The following is a 21,670-nucleotide window of genomic DNA, read 5'->3' as shown; positions in this document are numbered from 1 at the left end:
TAATACATTAAACACAGATGCACACAATAACACACACTGTAACACCAACAGGGGAGCCCTTTTCACAGTTCACAGGATGGAATTAAAGTGAGCTCACGATCCAAGCTGAACCCTGCATAGCAATGTTGATCCATTGCCTTGGCAGTAGATCAAATCAAAACAGATGCGTCAAATGTAAAACAAGAAAATCCTTAATATTTTTTTTAAAAAAATGTCCACTCCTGTACATAATTCATATATCTGAGTACTGTTTAATGGTGTAACGGCAATCTTAATATTGGCCTTTTCCACTAAATACACACACAAAAATTCTAAAAGCTAGAACTGTCAATTTAAAAGTCTGCTCCTACCACACCTCTCTGTCTTTAAGGCTACAATTAACAGGATCACACTACACACCACACAGATTGTCACAATCTAAACTCAAGTGCAGCAAATTGCATGGTACGTTGTATTTTTATACTACAACAGAAGTTTTATTAAGTTTAAAGTATTGCAGAAATGTCCAGTTTCTTAATTGTACGTAATCAATCTATCTCTACACAAAACAATAATTATCTCCAAAAAGAGCACAAAATTTTAAGTAAAGAATTATTGCCACACTTTGTTGATAAAATAACCCAGTTGGTAAAATGCCAAAAACTTTCCAATGGACAATGAGAGCTTGCAAGGGAGAGGTAAAATGTCTATCTTGGCTGAGTCCACCTTAAAAACCAGATCAGTTTATTCAAGATGAACAGGTTTCTTGGTGAAAATTTCCAGTAACTGTTTTGCCTGTGGGTAAGCCAACCTGTTTCAGAGAGGAAATCTTTTCGGAGGAAAGATTTTTTTACCTACATGTATCTTTAGGAATGAGACACAAATATCAAGGCTGATACAAAGCTTGGCAGCAAACTCTGTGGAAATAATAAACGTGTTTGCAAGATTTGTTTGATCAGTTGTGATTCCCAAGATAGCTGCCCAAAACTGGGAATACTTCAGAAACTGAAGATTGCAACTATTCATAGTCATTGTATCTACAGCATGGTAATAAGCTCTATTGAACACAACGGGGCTGTTAGGCTGCAACTCTATGCACGTTTACTGGCAGTCTTTCTCATAGTTCCAGACAGGAATTTTGTCCAGTCCTATATGTGGGAATATCAGAGATTGAACCTAGAATCTTCTGCACAGAAATCCAAATTGTCTTACAGCGAGCATTAATTTCCAAGAAACACAACTTAAATTGATGTCATGTCTATAGTCAATGCTGTTTTCTCCAAAATAATGAAGGCCAGTTCATCCTATTAGGTATAGCAGGAAATCCTGACAGCTGGGTCAGCTGTACTGTTGGGCCGTGTGAGGTAGCTGTCTCAGGCAGTAAATGCTGAGGGAGAAGTAATGTCCCATCGGTAGTGTTGAACTAAGATGCAGCTACCAGTCTGGCTGGTTTCTGTACATAAAATGGCTGGGGGTGCCATCTTGTCCTCTGTCTCAGACAGCAAAATGTATTGGGCTGGTCCTGCCTACAGATTTAAGATTTCTGGACTGTGGTGGCTTAAAAATTCAAGAATGTCTTGAAATCTGCAATATACAAGGATCCAGAGTGACTTGGTTGTATATCTGGAACCAGATAGTACACTGTAATCTCCTAAAGCTTTGTAGTTTATTCCTGGCTGCTAAAACTTTATGGGTAGGGTAGTTCTCTGTTTCACTCTCACAGAGGTCAGCGTCACAACAATTTGAAAGTTATGACTGTGGCCCAACTTGGTTTTCAAATCTGTGAAAAAAGGAACACTGTATTCTAATACCTTTCTCATTGTCTGCCTCCTCTTCTGAAAACATCTGGAGAGAAATTAAGCCATCACAATACAAATTTATCACTTTGTATTCATAAAGTGGTTTCATGTTATGAAATGAGTTTTCTTTCTACTACAGTATGTGCACAAAGTTTTGCTGTATTGATTTTTTGCCCAATAAACACAGTGCATTTATTACAAGATTTCCCAGACAATATGGACAGTTTTTGTTTTAAATCAAAGTGACGCCACCATGCAAGATGGGGGACCAGAAAAAGTCTGAGTTGATAGGCAGGCAGCCACCCACCCACTATACACCCTGTTCCTCTCCACCTCTGTATAACATCCTCCAGAGATGAGGCCAGAGTACAAGATGGTTAGCTCATTTTCTCCCCCTAACAAAGCTGAGATAGGTTTATAGAACGTGATGATTAGCCCAAGGTTAGGGATTCAAAACAAAGTGTAAGTGTCCATTGTCTGATCCAGACATTCTGTTCAACTACTGTGTAAACAGAGGCCTGAAAGGGCCCAAGGCTGATTAGTTTGCATACTTTGTTCAGAGATCTCTCTGCAGTAGTTGCCATCTCGTTTCTCTCCATTTGCAAAGCTCCTGTACCTTCCAAAGCTGCATGAATAATTACACCAACCTTATATTAAACAAATGCAGCTTACCCGCTTTGGAAATACAGCGAGGACAAAAGGGAAAGCTTTACCTGCTGAGCATCTGCCTGAAATGCAACTGAGGCGTTCCCGCCCCAGAGGCCGTGCCAAGGCAAACCCTACCAACCCTGTGAAAAGGAGATGCCGAGAGCCGTGCTGCGGAAAGACCAGCTCCTTCATCCTAAAGATGAGGGGAAAGGTGGTACTCTGCACATGCTCAGAGACAATGACATTCATTCACAGACCTCAGGACTGAACCCTCACCTTCCTAAATTTAGGGCTCTCTAGGGGACCCTGAGCGCTAAGCCGGAGAAAGCCGCGCTTGGCGTCACGCCCGCCCCCCAGCCTCCGGCTCCCCCACTTCTCGCGCCAAACTCCTCCGAGTGAGCGCCCAACTTCACCCCCCCCCTCGCGCGCCAACCCCACCCGCTTTCCCTAACCGAGGATCATCGCCGATTGGCTGGGGCGCAAGAGCCTCCGCGCTCCAATTGGCTGAGGGGGCTCGCCTCCTCCGCGCTCCTTTCCACGCCCACCTTCTCCTCCCTCCGCGGGCCAAATTCAAATCGCTGACACGGGCGGACCAGCAGCTTTCAGCCTAGCGAGGGAGGGGATGGCGCGCGTTTCGTCTGAACGGCGACCGCCGCGCCGCGCCCGAGATTCCCCCTAAACTGGGACGGAAAGTGAGGGGGGGGGAGCTCACACACACAAAAAAAGGTAGGTGAGGGCGGGGCGGGGATTACAGCTCGTGGGGTTGGTGGCGCCAAACGATTTAAACTGGACCAGGGGAGGTCTCCGCCCCGCTCCCATCAAGAGCCAATCAGAGGCGCCATGCGCCCGAAGGGTGGGAGGAGCTTATCCCGAACGAAAGAGCGCGGGTGGAATCCCGGGGCTGGAAGGAGGGGAAGGTTGAAGTGGAGGAGGAAGGGGGGGGGTGAGTGACTTGGCAGAGAAGGAGCTGTAGCAGAAGGCAGAGGAGACCTGGGGGGCGTGCTTGAGAAAGTAGCTTGCAAAAAAGGTGATTTTAAATGGGGGGCGTTTTGGGGGGTGTTGACAATAAGGTTTGGGTTGCAGCAGCGGGATCCTTTTTATTTATTTATTTTTAAAAGTGCTGCTTAATGGTTAAACCGTGTTTGCTGAAATCAATAACCTTGACGATATTAAGCTCAAATCTGATTGACTTGTACTTTGACACATGCACCATTCTTTGGTTGTTTCTGATTAAGGAGCCTCTATCCTGTGAAAGTGTGTGTTGTGATAAGCTTTGTACATTTTTATGGTATTTGGGGGCTCTTTGCCTCGTTTTTGCTACAACTGGCTTCTGCTTCTGTGATTTGTAACAAATAGCAATGAATTGGACCTTGGAGGTAGCACAGGGCACACTGGCCAGATTCAGTTCCTCCAACAACCATGATAGCTGCTGTACCACTGGGGAGAATATCATTGCTGCATATATATATATATATATATATATATATATATATATATGACACATACTTCACCATATATATATATATATGTGTGTGTGTGTGTGTGTGTGTGTGTGTATGTATTTCAGAGAAAGTGAAATGGTGCTGTTTTCCCTTTCAACAGACACAACTATCCAATGCTGTTTCTTTTAAAGTACTGGTTCTTTATTTCATAATATCACAGGCCTGCAAGTTTAAAATATATATATAATTATGTATTTCACAACACAGGTGCCCCACAAAACATTTACCTTTGCTCCACAGTACTTTAAAAAAAATATGTCTGGGAACTGCTAGGACAGGGAAAATAAAGCCACTCAGCTTGATAAACAAGTGACAATCCTTGATATGTTTTCCAGAGAAGGAATGCTCACCTTTGAACAGAATTACTGGGGGGGGGGGCGTGTTGTATTCTGGATGACATACACTGCAGTCATCAAAACTCTAAAGATATGTGCAGACTGGCAGCCTTGGAGTCAATCTGCTGTGGCTGCAAGAAGGTAGTGATGTGCTGCCTACCATGTTGTGTAATCTGTGGTTATCCATTAAATGGTGGGAACAGCCTGCTGCACCTTGTTAAACAGATATTGACCAGTGTTTGCCAGTCTGGTGCACTCTAGATGTTTTGGGCTACAGCGCCTATCTGTTCCTGCCTGAATGATAGCGGGGGCTGGTGGAAGTTGTACTGTAGTTCAAAACATTTAGGGTGCACCAGATTTGTGAAGGTTGGTATAGACCTTCCTACAACCAGTTTGGACAGAAATCTCATGCTTCAGTTTCGGATCATCAGCCTTTATTGTTTTTCTTTATTGTTTTTATGTTATAATGCTGATTTGGCAACTTCACAGTCACCAACTTGACTGAAGCAAGAAACCTGAAACAGGATTAAACAAAACTAGTGCTACTCTAGACACATACTTCACCAAATTGCACCAGTCCCCTTCGTGTAAAGACATGTGACTGCAGGAAGACAAATTTAGCAATATGTGAGAATAAGACTCATGTAGACACATTCTTAACAATGGAGTTGGGAAATCTTTTTACAACCCTGCAATCCTATTAAGCATGCTGCCTATGGAGTAAGTCCACCTAAACTCAGTTGGCCTTCTGAATACAGGTGCTTACTGCTGTGTGGCACATTTGTCATCTGAATGAATGGCCAGAGTTCTCATTCTAGAGGTCTTGCACCAGTATTCCCACATCAGATTTGTTTCAGCATCTCTGGTAAAATGATGTCATCATCACCCCACCTTTCCTCCATGGGGATTAAGGTGACAAACATGGCTCGCCGCCTCCCCATTTTTTCGCCACAACAACCTGTGAGCTAGGCTAGACTTAGAGAGCGTCCTGAGGTCACCTAGAAAGCTAACTGGCTCAGTGTGGACTTGAACTCTGTTTTCTAAATCCTAACTCCAATACTGGTCACTGTACCATCACAGACTTCCATCTACCAGTATTCTGTTTTTTGTTTTGTTAAGTGCCTATACATAAACTAATTTTCCATTTTTCTTCTCAAAGAATGCTGTAAAGGTTGCCCAACCAACAAAGCCCTTATTCTATTTAATTCAAACGAATATGAATAAGAGAAAAGCTTGCAGTGGCAAAATGAATGCTGAAGACAAGGTAACCTATCTCTCACTTTATCTACCGCATAGCAAGTATTGGCTAGAGGCTCCTGCTCAATGGGCTGTGGCTGACACAGCTCTAAAATAAACAGTTAAGAATTGCAAATTACATATGAGCAGCCATCACTATGCTTGGCATCTTCTGTTTGTTGTTTGGTTTAACTTCAGGTTTTACTTCAGTCTTGATAAAGAACTGGACCTGAAGAATAGTTACCTTCGCTAACATTCAGTCATTTTGTTCTCTGCATCTGTACGGAGACAAGTCACTAGTAAAGCTATTATCGAAGGAAGTTCTGGACCCAGCAATGGGTAGAAACAAAACCCCATCAATTTAACTCAGTGTATTTTATCAGCATTAAAAATGGCCACTCCTTTGACTTTGAAATTAGCTGGCCAAAAAATGTTATTCCTAACTTAAGTTTTCTTCATTTTCATGTTCACTAGTTAAATGAGTCTCCTGGAAAAAGCCACTGTGAGAAGAGAATGTTGGTTTAGATAGGCGCTTGATTTTATCCACAGGCCTGCTGTTATGTTATTCAGCTATTTTTTCTCCCTTTATCAGGAATTTGTTTACACTTTTCACTTTGTTAGCAAATATAAAATAGACAAAAAAACTAATTTGTGTTTTGACGCCATCCATTTTTTTGTCCCCAACATTCAGTCATGTAGAAATGCATGATGTTGTATATCAAAACACAAGTAAGTTGTACACATTATGTGGGATAAGGGTTTGGCTGCAGCCTTCTTTTACTGCAGCATGTATTTCTGCCCTAAAGCAAAACAATCAAGACTGACTGAAATACATAGGAAGTCTGATAAAATCCCCTAGGAACTGAACAGGTGAAAGTTTTGACACGTTGGTTTTCAACTGGTGGTATACTGCAGCCTGATCTAAGATGGGTCACTTCTACCACCATAAAAATACATGGCAAAATTTAAAGGAATGTGTCCTTTACATGTTTGGGCTAAAGGTAGGTCCCAGGTCTGAAAACATTGCAGACTACTGTTTTGACAACAGGCACTTGATTGATTTCAACATTGGTTGGTTTATTGATTAAAAACAGCTTTGTTTTCATATTGCTTTTATGCCTGGCATTGCTGATCTCGAGTCACACAGTTTCATTTCTTTTTGGCTCAGGAAAATTGGTCTTTTGAACCACATGAAAGCACATTGAAAACTCCTCTGAAACAGGCAGCGACCTCCAGCTGGCTTTTGGCAGAGAAGCCGCCTCCTGCTTCTGGCCATCTGACAACGCCACCCAAGCCTAATGAAATCTCTCCTGGAGACCCATGGACACCGACAGCTAACCTGAAAATGCTAATCAGCGCAGCTAGTCCCGAGATTAGAAATCGAGAACAGGAAAAAAGATTGTCGGACAGCAGAAATGAAATCCCTGAGGTAAATTTTTTTTTCCTTCTTATCGCTATAAATATTATTGAGCGCTGTACTCAAAGCTTAAGTATGCACTTGAAAAGTAGCTCAGCTTTGGTTTGTTTCAGTATTTTGTGCTAGACCTCAAATCTGGAGTGTTAGTTATTTTTAGAGATTATAGTGTGTGCATAGCAGACGCTTCAGGGTAACACTATTATTTTGAGGCTCACCAGCTGTCACCAAGAAGGCACTTGGCATTGCACATCGGCCAGAAATGCTGTTACTAAATCTGTTGAATCTTAATATTTTTCGTGTAAGGCGTTACCAATTGGTGTTTCTGTATTGTTTTCTTTCCGCAGGACCATTTCTCAGGAGACGAATATGAAAAATCTCAACCCAGCCGTAAAGAGAAAAGTCTAGGGTTGCTTTGTCACAAATTTTTAGCTCGCTATCCTAGTTATCCCGACATCTCTAAGAACAATGAAATTTGCCTTGATGAAGTAGCAGAAGAGCTTAGTAAGTTTGGGACTAAGATCCAGTGTTTATTACTGGAAAAAGCAAAACTCACTTCACGCTGTTCAAAATGATAAGTGAATTCTTATAAACAACTTTATAATGTGGTTCAGTATCCTTATCATAGCTGTAAACGTTTCCCTTTTTTAAAGGGAAATTCCCTTATTCCGAATAGGATTCCTCGCAAGAAAAGGGAAAAGTTGACAGCTATGATCCTTATACCCTCACTGTAGCTGATACTAATGTTATTACATTAATAACGACTGTTTTTATTTATTTACTAAATTTATATATTGTCCTTCATCCAAAGATCAAAGGACGGATTTTATACTGTATTTTGACAAGACACATAACATGATACCCTCCCCACCCACCCCAAATACCCCCATCACATTTTAAAAGCCACAGATTGTTTAAGCAACCGAAGGCCTGGGAGAAGGAAAATGTTTTTGCCTGGTGCCTAAAGATATGTAACGAAGGTGCCAGGCGAGCCTCCCTGGGGAAAGCATTCCACAACTGGGGAGCCACTGCAGAAAAGGCCCATTCTTGTGTTGCTTCCCTCTGGACCTCTCATGGAGGGGGCATACGGAGAAGGGCCTCAGATGATGAGTGCAGGGTCTGGGTTGGTTCATATGGAGAAAGGCGGTCCTTGAGGTATGGCGGTCCTGAGCCATTCAAGGCTTTATAGGTCAAAACCAACAATTGGGCCTGGAAAGTTACAGATCAAAACCAACACTTTGAATTGGGCCTGGAAAATAATTGGCAGTCAGTCCATGGCTGGTGTTACATGCTCAAACCATCTTGCCCCAGTGAGCAACCTGGCCATTGAATTCTGCACCGACTGAAGTTTCCAAACAGTCTTCAGAGGCAGCCCCATATATTGCAGTAATCTAACATACAGTTCCTTAGAGCAACCAGGAATTTGGAACGGGGCATGTTATAGCAAGGCAGACTATGTTGGAAAGAGCACAGTCTTCAATTTTCCAGTCCTCCGGTTTTCACGGGGAAGGAAGATATAATCATGAGGGTCTACCCACCTTCCAGAATGTGACAGGATTAAAAAGCAGGTGGAAAATAAATTTTTAAAAATTGCCCTTCTTACAGATGTTGAACGCAGGCGCATCTATGACATAATGAATGTACTGGAAAGTCTTCACATGGTGAGCCGACTTGCCAAAAACAGGTATTCTTGGCATGGGCGTCATAATCTTAAGAAAACACTACAGATTTTGAAAAAAGTGGCTGAGGAGAACAACTATAGTCAGCAAGTTGAGCTGATTAAAAGAAGACAATATGAAGAAGAGCCTGAAGGGGATGACCAGAAGATTCAGTTGATGGCAAAGCATGTTAGGCCAAATGACCATACAGACATCTGCTTTGTGGAACTTCCTGGAATGGAGTTTCGAGCAGGTACATCTTTGCTTTCTAATTTTGGAATGCCAGTATCTTCTATGATTTGAATTTGGTTGGTTCCAAATGCTTGCATTTGGGGCAATGTTTAATTAATTATTTGGATTAATTTGTTTTTAACTCTCCTTATGATTGGCTTGTATAGTAACCTGATTGGGCAGCAAATCATTTTTTCTTTAGAAAGACAGCATATAAATCCTTTAAATAAACAAATGGAATCTGCATGGAAACATTTATTGGGGGGAGTGGGTGAACCCGAAGCCTAGGCGAGTTAGGAACAATGATTTCAAAGCTCTCATGACTTGGATTATATTCTGCCATGGTTATCTCTCCGTACAGCTTCAGTAAACAGTCGTAAAGACAAGTCTTTACGGGTGATGAGTCAGAAATTTGTGATGCTGTTTCTTGTTTCAACCCCCCAAGTTGTGAATCTTGAAGTCGCTGCTAAAATATTGATTGGCGAAGACCATGTTGAATATTTGGATAAAAGCAAGTTTAAAAGTAAGTGGCAGAAATGGCTATTTCCATATCTTCTCTATACTGTGTCTTAATTTTTACATATTTAAACACTTTTTCCTGTAGCCCATCAATACAGTGGTACCTCAGGTTACATACGCTTCAGGTTACAGACTCCGCTAACCCAGAAATAGTACCTCGGGTTAAGAACTTTGCTTCAGGATGAGAACAGAAATCGTGCTCCGGCTGTGCGGCAGCAGCAGGAGGCCCCATTAGCTAAAGTGGTGCTTCAGGTTAAGAACAGACCTCCAGAACGAATTAAGTACTTAACCCGAGGTACCACTGTACAAGACTAAAAATATGAAAAAATTAAGATAGCATACTGAGAATGTAGGTGTTTTGCAACTTAGCATGCCCTTAGTCCAAGTGTTCCCAGGTGGGTTAGATGTTAGCTCTTAATGGCCAGGTTTGGCACAGTGTTGGCCCATGAAACTGATTTATTAGAATAAACTCAAATAATGTGTCCCCATGTTCCCTCCCCTTTGCTCATCTTTGAAGATATCATGATTTCTTAAATCACAGTTTCCTATGATGTCCATACTGGGAGACTGTGGTTTAAGAACCAGGGTATCTAACAAGCCAGGCACACAAAAGTAGGATTGAATGCATAAGCACACACCTTTCGGTTCAGTAAACTGGCTGATTGGACCTAGATAGTGACTCCTGAACCAGACCAGTATATGATGTTGGCCTCCTCATAATTCATGGACAGGCTGTCATTTCTTAACTGGCTAAGCAAGTCATGAATGAGCCCAGCCTCCTCTACCTGCTCCTATCCTCCTGCACAGCCAGGAAGAATTTGGGAGCCTTCACTTCCACTTGGTTAACTGCAGTTTGTTGTGTTATACAAACTGATAAGCGGTGCCTTATATCAACTATGGTTAGTTTGAAACAGGAATGTGTAACATTGGCAAATGGTCAGGGATAGAGTTGTCCAACACCAGAGGGCCGCAGGTTCCTCATCTCTTGTTTGAAACAAGCCAATGGCCTGCAGCGGTTTAACCATAGCTACAGTTCTGTGTTCAGATGAGACAGCAAGCTGCAGCTAAGTTAAAGCTTGTGGATGTGGGAAAGATTACTCTTTTCTCATCCAGCCTCCATCTAACAAAGCAAGGTGTCTGTTGAGAATGTTCTTCGGTGGGCACACAGTTCTTTGGACTCCTACCAAATTTAATTTTCCACAGTTTCCTAAACCCCACCCTTTTGTCATTCACACAGAAGCTCATTTAAAAATATAGAGCATATGGCTTGACCAAGGGACCAAAATTTAACTAACCTATTTGTGTACTCCTGTGGATCCTTGGAACATAAATGACCCTGTTGCTTTTGTTTTGTGTGTTTAAAGCACCATTTAGACTAATAGGAGAAGAAGGGTGATGTTTTCATAGTACTGAGCCTCTGCTTAATGGTGATGTAGTAGTACTGCATTTTCATTAGTCTTTTAAACTTATTTCAGCTAAAATTCGAAGGCTGTATGATATTGCAAATGTTCTCAGTAGCCTTGAGCTCATCCGGAAGGTTCACGTTACAGAAGAGAAGGGTCGCAAACCAGCATTTAAATGGACAGGACCAGATGTTTTTTCAGAGATTCTGGGTAGGTGGACTATTACTTCTGTACTCTAGAATTGCAGGCAATTCCCCATTTCTGCAGGGGTTTTGTTCCAGGTCAAAGCATGCATTGACAGAATGTGTGTAAATGTGCCCCGTTATGCCACTATTCCTCCCTCTTCCGGGGTCCGAAAGGACCCACATGTTGGTGGTTACATGTCAGTGGTTGCATGTCAATTGGACTCACCTAAAATGGTCGCCGCCTGTCACTGTAATGGTGAAGCTTTCTTATCCACTGCTCCTTGCTGCTATCAACCAAAGAAGGCTTTTTGTGAAAGGCATTTTCCACTTATATGTAGATGTGATCATTTCCCAATAGTTCTGCCAAAACAAAGGCTTAATAACAATTTTGTGCACGATTGATTTATAGCTGCACAGCCTGTATCTACACCCACTGCGACTGCTTCATCTCATCCTGCGGAAAGGAAGTCTTCCAAAGAGCATTGTTCCAAGAACCTCTTCCCCACAAGAAGCAAGCAAGGCTTCATACGGCACCCATCTTTAATGAAATTGGCAAAGGGTGCACAAAGCAATCAGAGGAAAATTAGATCTGCTCCAAGCAGCCCCGTCAAGAAAAATGCAAGTACGTAGTTGAAATGTAAACTCTATTCAGTGTCATTCCGGAGATGCTATTGAAATGTTGAATGGTTCTGCTTAATGCCTTAGCGCAGAAAAACAAACAAACCCCAGTATATCTTGCAATCTCTTGAGTTGTCTGCTCCTGAGCAGCCTTCCTAAGTTTGGCTAGACTTATACAAAGTGGGAAGGTATGTGCTATACTCAGGTTGGAAAGACTAATGGGTAATGGTGTTAAGTGCAGTCACAGGTTCCATTTTGAAGCTTTGAAGTGTAGTAGGCTCCATCCATGGCATTTCCAGCTGCTGACTTTGAGTAACAAGGCGCTGAAAAACCTTGAGCCCTTGGAGATGCTGTCTCGGATCAAAATGCTCTTAATATGACAGATTCATGTAATCCTATGGACTTGTCCCACAGTGGCAATGGCTGTGTGGGTGGCCAAATCCAGGCCACAAGACTAACTGTATACAACACCTTATGAGCAGTACCATAAGGTGTTGTCCTTCCAGTGACGGACTCTGGAAGGCCATGAATTGCTCATCCTCAAGCTATGCAAACAGTAGGTTTTAGTGAAATCTCTTTATTTATCTCTTCTCCCAAAGGTCAAATTCCACCAAGCTTTCCAAGCAAGATGGCTCAACTTGCAACAATATGCAAACAGCAGCTGGATGAACAGTCAAGGTACGTTCGTAAAAGAGATGCATACAAAGTCTGCCTATTGAAAACAAAATTTCCCAGCTAGGTGAATCCTCCAGCAGCATATCACACTTACAGTGGTACCTCAGGTTACATACGCTTCAGGTTACATATGCTTCAGGTTGCAGACTCCGCTAACCCAGAAATATTACCTCGGGTTAAGAACTTTGCTTCAGGATGAGAACAGAAATTGTGCAGCGGTGGTGCAGCAGCAGCAGGAGGCCCCATTAGCTAAAGTGGTGCTTCACGTTAAGAACAGTTTCAGGTTAAGTACGGACCTCCAGAACGAATTAAGTACTTAACCCGAGGTACCACTGTACTAACACTACTCCTTAACAACAGGACTAAAATTAACATATTTGGTGTAAGAAGAGCATGACTTAATGTTTGGCAGTGCTTTCTTTTCTAAATAAGCAGAGCTAATTCTACTGTATCGCTTTGGTGGAGCCATTTTGGATGCAAGGGTTTTAATGCTGTGGATTTCTTTTCTTAGGGATTTCAAGAAGAGAAAAATGAAACTGGAACATTCTACTTTGCCATCCCCTCTAGGTCTGCCACCCAAAACTCGTTTGAAGCCTAAACCATTCTTGTTACCTTCTCAGGCTGAGATCCTACCTCTGATCCACAACTCGGTACCTCCAGCAATGCTACCTCTCCATCCCAATGTGCCCTATGCATTATACCTGCACCCTTCCCAAGCACAGCTAGTGACAGCATACAATCCAAGTTTCACGGTGCGGCCTGTCCACTGTGCTAATGTGGCGGGAAGTAAGTCTCCCACGGAGCCCAGTTCCCAAGTAGCCCCCGGTAAAATATTTATTGAAGACAGTGGCAGCAATGGAGAAGGAAGTGCTTCCTGTGCTAAAGGCCAGGACCTCTGGCTGGAGAAGGAACAAGAAGGTACAAAGGATGACGTGGTGCCTGAGAGACGTTTTAAGAGACGTAGAATGGAGGGCAGTCCAATGAAAAAATGTGCGAGTGAGGAAGCAGCGCTGCATGATGTGCTACTGGTAAGCTGTATTAAAGTGCACACTCTTTCCAAATACTACATGGGCGGCTGAGGCATGAAATGCATGGGATAGGGGTCTCTAATTGGTCGCTGTGGAAAATCAATTCAATATTTAAGGGTTCCTGTGAATCAGGTTCATGCACAGGGTCTACCTTTAGCAGTGGCAGCTTTTTCAAATCTCAGCTGTGCCACAGGTAGCCACACTATCAGCAGAGCTCCCCTTCTGACCGCCTGACCTCCACTCTCTTTCTACACAAAGCCTTGAGAGCAGAGAAAGAAAACAACTTAAGAAATACAGTAGTTTTATTTTTTAAAACAACAGCTGAAAAAGTTCCTGCCAACACCCAAGGTGCCAGATTCATTTCCTCCTCCCCATTCATCCCTATTGCAAGCCCACCTAATGTAGGGTTGCCATATATCCAGACATACCTGGAATACTGCAGTCGGAAGCAGTGTCCGGACATATGGCAACCTGTGTTGTTTTTGGCGATTTCCCTTCAAAATAGCTCAAAAACTCCTTTTTTTGCCCTTTTGCCAGAAAGGCTTAACAACCTTTGGCAAAGCTAAGGAAAAACTCGACAACTTTGGCCCAGCAACTTTTGTGTCCGGATTTTCACTTTTTGAAATATGGCAACTCTAACCTTATGGAGGAGGCCATCTGCTCAGGCTCCCTTTTAACTTCCAGGTAGCTTTGCTTTTGTGGTATTGGAGCATCCAGTTACTCCCCATATAGAAGGACAGCAGTTACCCAGGCTCAGAAGAAGCTGTCTTGTGTTTTTGGATGAGTTACAGCTCTGGGCAGGGCTTCTTTTCAGCAGGAACTCACCAGAACTCAGTTCCAGTACCTGTCAGGTGGGTGCCGTTGCCATTCTAAGAGAACAAGGGAGACGTTTGTGGTGAGCACCTCTTTTTCTAGAAAAAGAGCACTGGCTTCCAGCTGGCAGATATATTCAGAACTGCTGCCACACACACTAACACGATGTAGCATCTTCTCCTGCCGGGGGAGGGTGCGTGGAGAGGTAATTCATACTTCTTTCATCCTTTTCATCCTTTGGGCTAAAGTATGCTTTGGGAATTTGTGCCCTAGGTGCTGCAGAATGGTGGGACACATATTACAGAGTGCACCAAGTTTTGGAACAAGCCTATTATTTTCTACCTGACAAATCAGTAATTGCAGATTATCAGTTGTTGCAAAAACTTCCCTCCTTAGCGACTGGCTTGCTAAATGCAGAGCTCTTGTGACCCATATATTGAGCTGCTTTTTTTTAATAAGAAGTTGATCCAAAGGTGTGTGTCCAGAAGTCTTCAGTCATTGAGATGGAACATCAGTGAGCACGAAGCAGTACACAAGTAGATCACATTCCTCAGCTGAAATGAATGCAGAAGGCATTAAGAGCGGAGGAAATCCTTTTTTAAAATTGGGGCATCTGCCCACAGAACCAGCTGCTGCATTAGGGTTGTTTCCTATTTTCCTAGCCCTGATCAAATGTTCTGGAAACAATATCAAATGTATTTACTGTGTGCACTTTGATGATAAAGCAAAGTACTGTACTAGAGTATGTTTGTACTTCTCTCTTTTCCTTTTGCACTTTAGTCAGGTTCATCAGCTATTCCCTATTCCTTTTCCCACTCCTCCTTGAGTCTCTTGGACAAAACTAGTTCTGCCTTTTCTGCTTTTGTTTAAATTTCATAACCTATTTTTACTTTCCCTGTCTTGTTACTTTTACTGATTTTAAGCTTGGGATTCTTCTGTATTATTGGTGCTTGGTGGCAGTAGCCAGGATTTTTATACTAATTTTGTGGGTGGGGTGTTGGTGAGGTCTAGAACAGGGAGCTGCTGTGGGCAGGATTGGCAAGTAATATGAGGGGGTAGAAAACTCCTTAGTAACAAATAAGTGACAACATGACTAAAGAAAGATGAAATAGACCTCTGTTAGTAAGGGTTACATAAGGATGACAACTTTTGTAGAGGCACATTTCACCAGCTTTGCTAAGGTAAAGAATATCTTGAATCTGAGTAGTGTCTCGTGTGTAGAGACCTGGGACTTTCAATAGCCCCAATCAGTTGCTTTTATAGTTATGTTTTCAAGGCACTGTGTTTCTCCATTTATTTATTTTTCACTCTGTACTGTATTCCTGTTTTTCTGAGTGATGACAGCCAGTTGCTTGTTTCAAAGAATCTGGTTTGATATAGATACAGAATTCTGGGAACTGGATATCTCTCAGTTGTGCTTTGAGCTGCTTTTCCAGGAGTGCAATAGAGGGTGAGGAAAGTCCAGCCTCAACTTGGGAAAAGGGAAAAATAGGAATTGTGTTGAGGATGGAGTTGACATGCAGAATGCGGGAGAAGAAGGAGAACAAGAAGGGAGAAGGCACCTTTAATAATATTCATTCAGAGATATGCGCTCTCTCTCACTCTATCTCGCTGTGTGTGTGTGTGTGTGTGTCTGTGTCTGCCTGCCTGCCTATTCTGGATGGGTTTCACTCACTCTGAAAGAATAGATTTGGGGCTGCTCCCCGATCCAACTTTGTCACTGAAAGCTTAGGTAGCCTCGTTGGGGAGGGGTATATATTACCATGTACAGCCAATATGCCAATGACAGTGATTCTTGGACAGGAATAGTCTTGCCATAGTGAACCATGCCTTAGTAGCCTCAAGACTCAGTTATTGCAATGTGTTTTATGTAGGGCTGCACTTGGGCCTAGTTTGGAGGCTTCACCCATTACAGAACGCTCTGGCTGTAGTGCCGTTGGGGAGAGACTATCACCAGCACATAACTCCAGTAGCACTGGCTACCTGCATGCTCCGAGGCCAGGCTCCAGATTCTTGTTTTAACTTGCAAGGCCCTTAACAACTTGGCTCTCAAGGACCACTTGATTCATTATATCCCTGCCCAATCACTGAGGACTGAAGGGGAGTCACTTGTTAGTGGTCTCCCATGGCTTGTATCCACCAGGAGTCGCACATTCAGCATTGTGGGCCCAATTGTATGGGACTCCCTTCCAGTTGAGGTCAAACAGTCCCTGCCCTTTGGTTGAACTTCCATCACCTACTGAAATTCTTGTTTATTCCAAAAGGCATTTTAACTGAATTCTGATATTATACTTTTAACTGATTTGTTGTTGCTGTACTGAGTTACTTGTAAACTGCTTAGAGACTATTGTAATTAAGCAGTATATAAATTGTTGAAATAAATAAATAATATCCATATGTGTGTGTGCATCCACCTCTAAATTAGCCTTTGGTTATTTTGCATTTCCCCCACCCCAGGGAGCATCTGTTGAGAGCAAAAAATCCCGATGTCCCATAGCTTCGCGTCTTGATCAGGAAACCTTAACTTCATCAGCTGTGAAACAAAGTAAATCTGAAAGAACAGATCAACACTTGGAGGGTCAACCTAAGCAGCAGAGGCAAAGGGAAGTTTTGGAACCCGACAGCGTCACCACAATGCAGGAGATGCCCACAACATTTGCAATCGCTACACACAAGGTATACTTCCCCTTAAGCACATTTGTCCTATATCTTTGCTCTTCTGAAAGGAGCACTGAATGTCTTAAAGTAGGCATTTTATGCTCCATCTTTACAAAAAAAGAAAGAAATTTAGATCACATTCAGGACCAATGTAGTATCTGATAGGCAGCTTCAGCCCATGGACAATTCCCCCTCTTTCCTTTTATATTTTAGTTAAGGACTGCTGCTGCAATTTACTGTATTGCAGTATTTCAGTATTTCAGACAGACCCTCGCCCTCGCTATTTGGACAAAGCACATATTTTGTGCGATCCGTGGGCAGAATTGTAGAATGCAATAATGGACATGTCATACTGCCCAGCAACACTGATAATATATCAGTAAGTTGCCCATATTAAAATTACCCTTTATAAGAATCCAGGATGAAAAGTAATGGTCTTTTAAAATATTTTATCATTAAAAAAAAAATTTAAGAGGTCAGAATGAAAAAGAATCATGCATTCTGCATGCTTGTAGAGCACAAACACATAGTTGCATTTTTCCTAAAAGTTGTATTTATCTCAACCCACCCCAAATATGTTTAATTTTCATCATTATTCATGGATGCCTTTTGCTTCATATACATAAGGTCTTCATTTTTAATGTGGCATGGAAAAAAAGGAAGAAGGAAAACATAGAAGTGTGGCATGAATTGAGCGTGAGGTGGTCCAAAATTGCATCAGGGGTGGTGGTTGTTTACGATCTTCTCCCTCCTACAAAGTTATCCATTTCAATGTTGGACAAGTGCAATATCAAACTTGGGTTCTAAATATTGGGCTACAACTCCCATCTTAGCCAGCAATTGGTCTGGTAGTCCAACCTCATCATTTGGATATCCAATGTTGAAGAACCCCACCCCACCCACCCATAGGTAACAGTTGCTTTGCGGAGAGGGGTGGTTTTCCATCTTAGAAATGGCATGGCTAAGTTCTCTTATTGTTTTCCTTCAGTCCCAGTGGCTGCTTTAATTGTTAAGACGTCAAGAGATCCAGTCATTGTTCTGCCATGTCATATCTATTTTGGCCCTTTCTTGTTTAGGAACAGTGCAATACCTGGGCTAAATCTATGAAATTTGTGTTGATTATTGTTGTGAATATAAACAGTACATTTCCCCTTGTTCTTTAGACTTGGTTTCCTTCAGGATACCTTATACCTCTTCCTCACTGTACCAAGCTTGGTAATGAGACCATTTTTTCTAACAAGGAGAAAGCTGAGATGTGTGCAGCAGAACAGAAGTCTTATAGTTCTCCTATTGCTGGTGTGTATTCATTAAGTGTGCCTCTAAAGTATTCCAGACTTGTTTATATCTGATGACTCCTGTCAGCTATTGATGAAGATGGGAAATTTAACTACAACTTTTGCATGCCTGAGCCCTGTGCCCTCCTCATTCAGCTTTTACATTGGTGGCTTGTTCCACATGGTTCCACTTTCTGTGATCTGAAGAAGATGGATTTAATACAATATGTATTAACAGTTCTGAACTCATTTACAGAGGGCTTACAAAACTACAAATAAAAGTTAACATTTTTGTTATCCATTTAACAATTCATCAAATAAATATTCTTATTGCCTCCTATAGCTCTCATTTCCTTCAAACACTTCTTTTTGTTTGCTTATTTCATAAAATTTAAAAAAAAACAAACCTCAAAGCAGTTTACAAAGTGAATAAAACAATAAAATCAGTAATAATCCATAAAAACAACATAGCAAATCATTCAAAACATAAAATCAACAATAAAGGAAAAAACCAATTAAAACAAACATCCACATTCTACATATGTTCCATGTTCTGATCTTGAGGGGTGGTTGTTTTTTCAGTTACTGAATGTATTTAAACCAATGTTCTAGGTGAGTCATTTTGTTGTTGCAGGACCTTTTCTGAGTTTCTTATAATGTGATAGTTTGTGCATTAATATTCTATGCCAAGGCTTAATTGCATTCATTTGAAGCCTGCTGTGACCAAGCTCCTGGTATTTGGCTGGACTTGGTGTCCACGCCTGCCAAACATTGGCCTGTGCTCCTTGATGCAGAAGTATTGTCATTTGTGACGGTTTATTCTTTCTTTCTCCTTCTCATAGGTGGCATTCAAGTGACGTCTGAATTTACTGCCGTTAATTTCCCTGCTTTTCATATAGCACCTGTGAACCTAAAGCTACCTGCATCTTCTGTAGCTACTGTCCCCGTGGTGAATGGCACTGCTGTGACTTCAGACCAGGCTGACTCAATCCAAGCCCCAAGCGCTTCAGTTATGAACTTTACACTACAACACTTGGGACTGATTCCAGCCAATCTACAAATGTCTGCAAATCAAGTACTTAGATCTGGCCCAGTTTGTCAAGGAGCAGAACATGCTAGTTTGGTTTCAGAAAGTGTAGGCTTCAAACAGGAGAAAGCAATGCAGAATGTTTTACCACCGTACGGTGATGAGTTAAATGGTAAATCAGTTTCAGCAGCTTCTTTACAGCAGGTAAGAGAGCTTTTAAATAATAGTCTGTTTCTTAACACATATACTTGCCAGAGTGTACAGTCGCTCATAAGCAATGGGGCATTTTACATGATTTGGTAACAGGAGCAAGCCAGCAGGAAACCACACCCAGCAATTAGGAGTTAATTTTATTAGCAACAACAGGATCTGCAAGCCATGAACAGCTTTGGATTCAGATGTCGGAAAAGTGGGTTTTCAGTAGCAATAAAAATTTCAGTATAATATGATGTTTTATCTTTGCATATCTGTGCTTGTAGAAATTTACTTGGTTAAAACTGTTAAAACTGCAGACGCTGTTAAAAGAGCAGTACCATTGTGCGAAAGGTCTAGAAAATTACAGAAGGGATGCCTAATACAACATTGTGAAATTGGCTGTTATATTGGCAAACCTCTCCGTATTTACAAATGGACCAGTGGACCAAAAGCATTAATAGAGCATGCTAAGAGAGGATAATTAGTAAGACTTACCAACAGTGTCCTTTTCACCTGCTTCTTGTTTCCTTCTCCATTGTTCCTGTTTCTTCTGCTTAGTTACAGTATTAGAAAGCCCCAAACAGGGTTCTAAAATACATTTTAGTTGTTTCAGTCTCATCACTTGCAAATAATTTAATTTTCTCTTCCATTCAGGCCACTGTTCCTGTTATGTCCAGCATTCTGGAGAATTGCCATGACTTCCAAGCATCATGCGAGTCAGCTGTAGTTCCTGAGTTTTGTTCATCCTTTCATGAATCAGATAGAATATCTCAAGCAACACTAGCAATTCCACCAAGAGAACATGGTGTTTCAACAGAAGATAAATTTTGAGTTGGTATAAAATATTGTTGAACTCTTCCCCAAACTGATATGATTGAAACACTTATTTCTGGTATTATAAATGTGTACTCTGGAAATAGTATTTGATCATAATGATGACTTCTTCGTGCTTGAATATATATATATATATATATATATATATATATATATATATATAGTAAGGACACACACCATTGTCTTTAAAAACACCACTTAAATGTCTGACTTCATAGTTGTGTGGAATAAGAAAGCTCTTGTTCGTTATTTGTATAGAAACATACTAAATAAGTACTGGCACATTGCAAGTACCAAACATATAATATATTCTATTTTTTAAAAAAACTATTAAGGAGGCTCTTGTTACTTAAGTTTACATAACATTTTAATTTTGTGTGTTCTTTAATACTGTTGCAAAGTTTTAAAATCTTAATCACGTCTGTGTAAATTTTAAGGTTTATTTAAGGGATTAATCAATTTCTTCAAATTAAATTTTGTGTCAGTTTTCTAACTTTTATACTTGTGGGTTGTTTCTTGGCATTGAAACAAAATGAATATGCACAGAAAGAGTGTGCAGAAGAATATGCCATATGTATATCAGGAAAAGTATGGATAAGGATAAAATGCTGCATAATGCCTTAAAATGGACTGGAGTGTGTGAGGATTAGACCAAAGGGTCCATTTCTCCAAGCTCTCCAACTGAGGTGGCCTCCCACCAGGTGCTGTCAATGGAGTGACAAAAGTGTCGCCAATATGGTTGTATCCATGTTTACAGGAGTCAGCAGAAAACCCCAAAATGGTGTTTGGAGGGTATGACTGAGGCAGGCCAGGACCCACTGGATCTCAAACTGCCCTCAGTTTTCATATGATGGCATTGGGTTCAATTACTGCCCTAGCCTGGAGTTGTCACAGTGATGAAGCCCTATCGTTCATCCCCTAATTTCTGTCATGGCTGTAGATGCAGCAAAGCCTGTGTGTGTGTGTGTGTGTGTGTGTGTGTGTGTGTGTGTAAAAGGTTAAGATTGTGCCCCTAAATCTGACTAAACCCGTGCCAAGGTTCAAAACCATGCAACCTAGTATGTGGATATCATTTGAAAATTGCTGCAAATACTTGCTGCCACCTGTCTGTTTGGGTTGTAGCCAGAACAACTTGGTTTTTACTAGCTTCTCCTAGCTCATGCCCTTTCCCCCCATCTGTTGAATGTTGTCTTAATATATAAATTGAGTAATAGATTGCATCTAATAAAAGCAAATGGAATCTATGGCACAGATGCGAGAGACTGAAATCTCTTCACCCCAGCAGCTGAGATTTTTCTGTATAGAAGTCATGTTTGAAATCACTTTGACCCCAAGTACCGTACTTTTTACTATAATTTTAATCATACTATTAATAGTATAAACATCTTACACCCCAATCCTAAAGTTAGTTATCTAGAAAAAGAAGCTGTATTGCTATTTGTAAATAAGTTTGTTTAAGGTCATTGCATCAGAGTTGATATAAAGCACTACAAAAATATGAATGGAAATACTACAACGGGCCTTGTATCAAATCACATTTATTGTCATTTTTCGGGGGGGGACAAGCTAGGTTTTGAAAAGAATAATTAATATCTGAACAAAATAGTGAGTCGAGGTGACAAAGGCCTGGGACAAAATC

At 41.4% G+C, this 21,670-nt stretch overlaps 1 protein-coding gene and 1 long non-coding RNA gene across 3 annotated transcripts; one reads left to right on the top strand and one right to left on the bottom strand.

Annotated features, from left to right (window-relative positions):
* Positions 1-216: 216 nt before the first annotated feature.
* On the bottom strand, positions 217-2,750 carry LOC309535073. The gene is made up of 3 exons (XR_014221006.1): positions 2,492-2,750; positions 1,776-1,824; positions 217-1,745 (listed from the first exon to the last, which is right to left on the bottom strand). It is a non-coding gene; the product is annotated as an uncharacterized lncRNA (long non-coding RNA).
* A 226-nt stretch (positions 2,751-2,976) lies between these two features.
* On the top strand, positions 2,977-20,528 carry E2F8 (E2F transcription factor 8). Of its 2 annotated transcripts, none has more exons than XM_082224436.1 (14): positions 2,977-3,152; positions 5,423-5,527; positions 6,668-6,928; positions 7,261-7,417; positions 8,519-8,824; positions 9,248-9,325; positions 10,797-10,934; positions 11,319-11,531; positions 12,127-12,205; positions 12,714-13,230; positions 16,501-16,719; positions 17,865-17,997; positions 18,818-19,206; positions 19,852-20,528. In XM_082224436.1, the coding sequence occupies exons 2-14, from the start codon at positions 5,480-5,482 to the stop codon at positions 20,026-20,028; spliced, it is 2,715 nt and encodes a 904-aa protein (XP_082080562.1). In that variant the 5' UTR covers positions 2,977-3,152; positions 5,423-5,479; the 3' UTR covers positions 20,029-20,528. The 2 variants fall into 2 exon arrangements, with proteins under 2 accessions (XP_082080562.1, XP_082080561.1); XM_082224435.1 differs by having other exon boundaries at positions 2,978-3,152; positions 9,164-9,325.
* The last annotated feature ends 1,142 nt before the right edge of the window (positions 20,529-21,670 follow it).

Source organism: Podarcis vaucheri (genome assembly GCF_965113315.1).
Source record: "Podarcis vaucheri genome assembly, chromosome: 1".
In the NCBI taxonomy this organism is placed as follows: Eukaryota; Metazoa; Chordata; class Lepidosauria; order Squamata; family Lacertidae; genus Podarcis; species Podarcis vaucheri.
The sequence above is the reverse complement of the archived record's forward strand: the minus strand, read 5'-3'. Positions and strand labels throughout refer to the sequence as shown.

What these genes read in the sequence shown, in the direction of transcription:
- E2F8 (XM_082224435.1), top strand. Translation starts at nt 5,480, where the DNA reads ATGAATAAGAGAAAAGCTTGCAGTGGCAAAATGAATGCTGAAGACAAG. An exon ending in CAGCTGGATGAACAGTCAAG is followed by an intron (nt 12,206 to 12,713) that starts GTACGTTCGTAA and finishes TTCTTTTCTTAG; the next exon opens with GGATTTCAAGAAGAGAAAAA. An exon ending in TTGCAATCGCTACACACAAG is followed by an intron (nt 16,720 to 17,864) that starts GTATACTTCCCC and finishes CTTGTTCTTTAG; the next exon opens with ACTTGGTTTCCTTCAGGATA.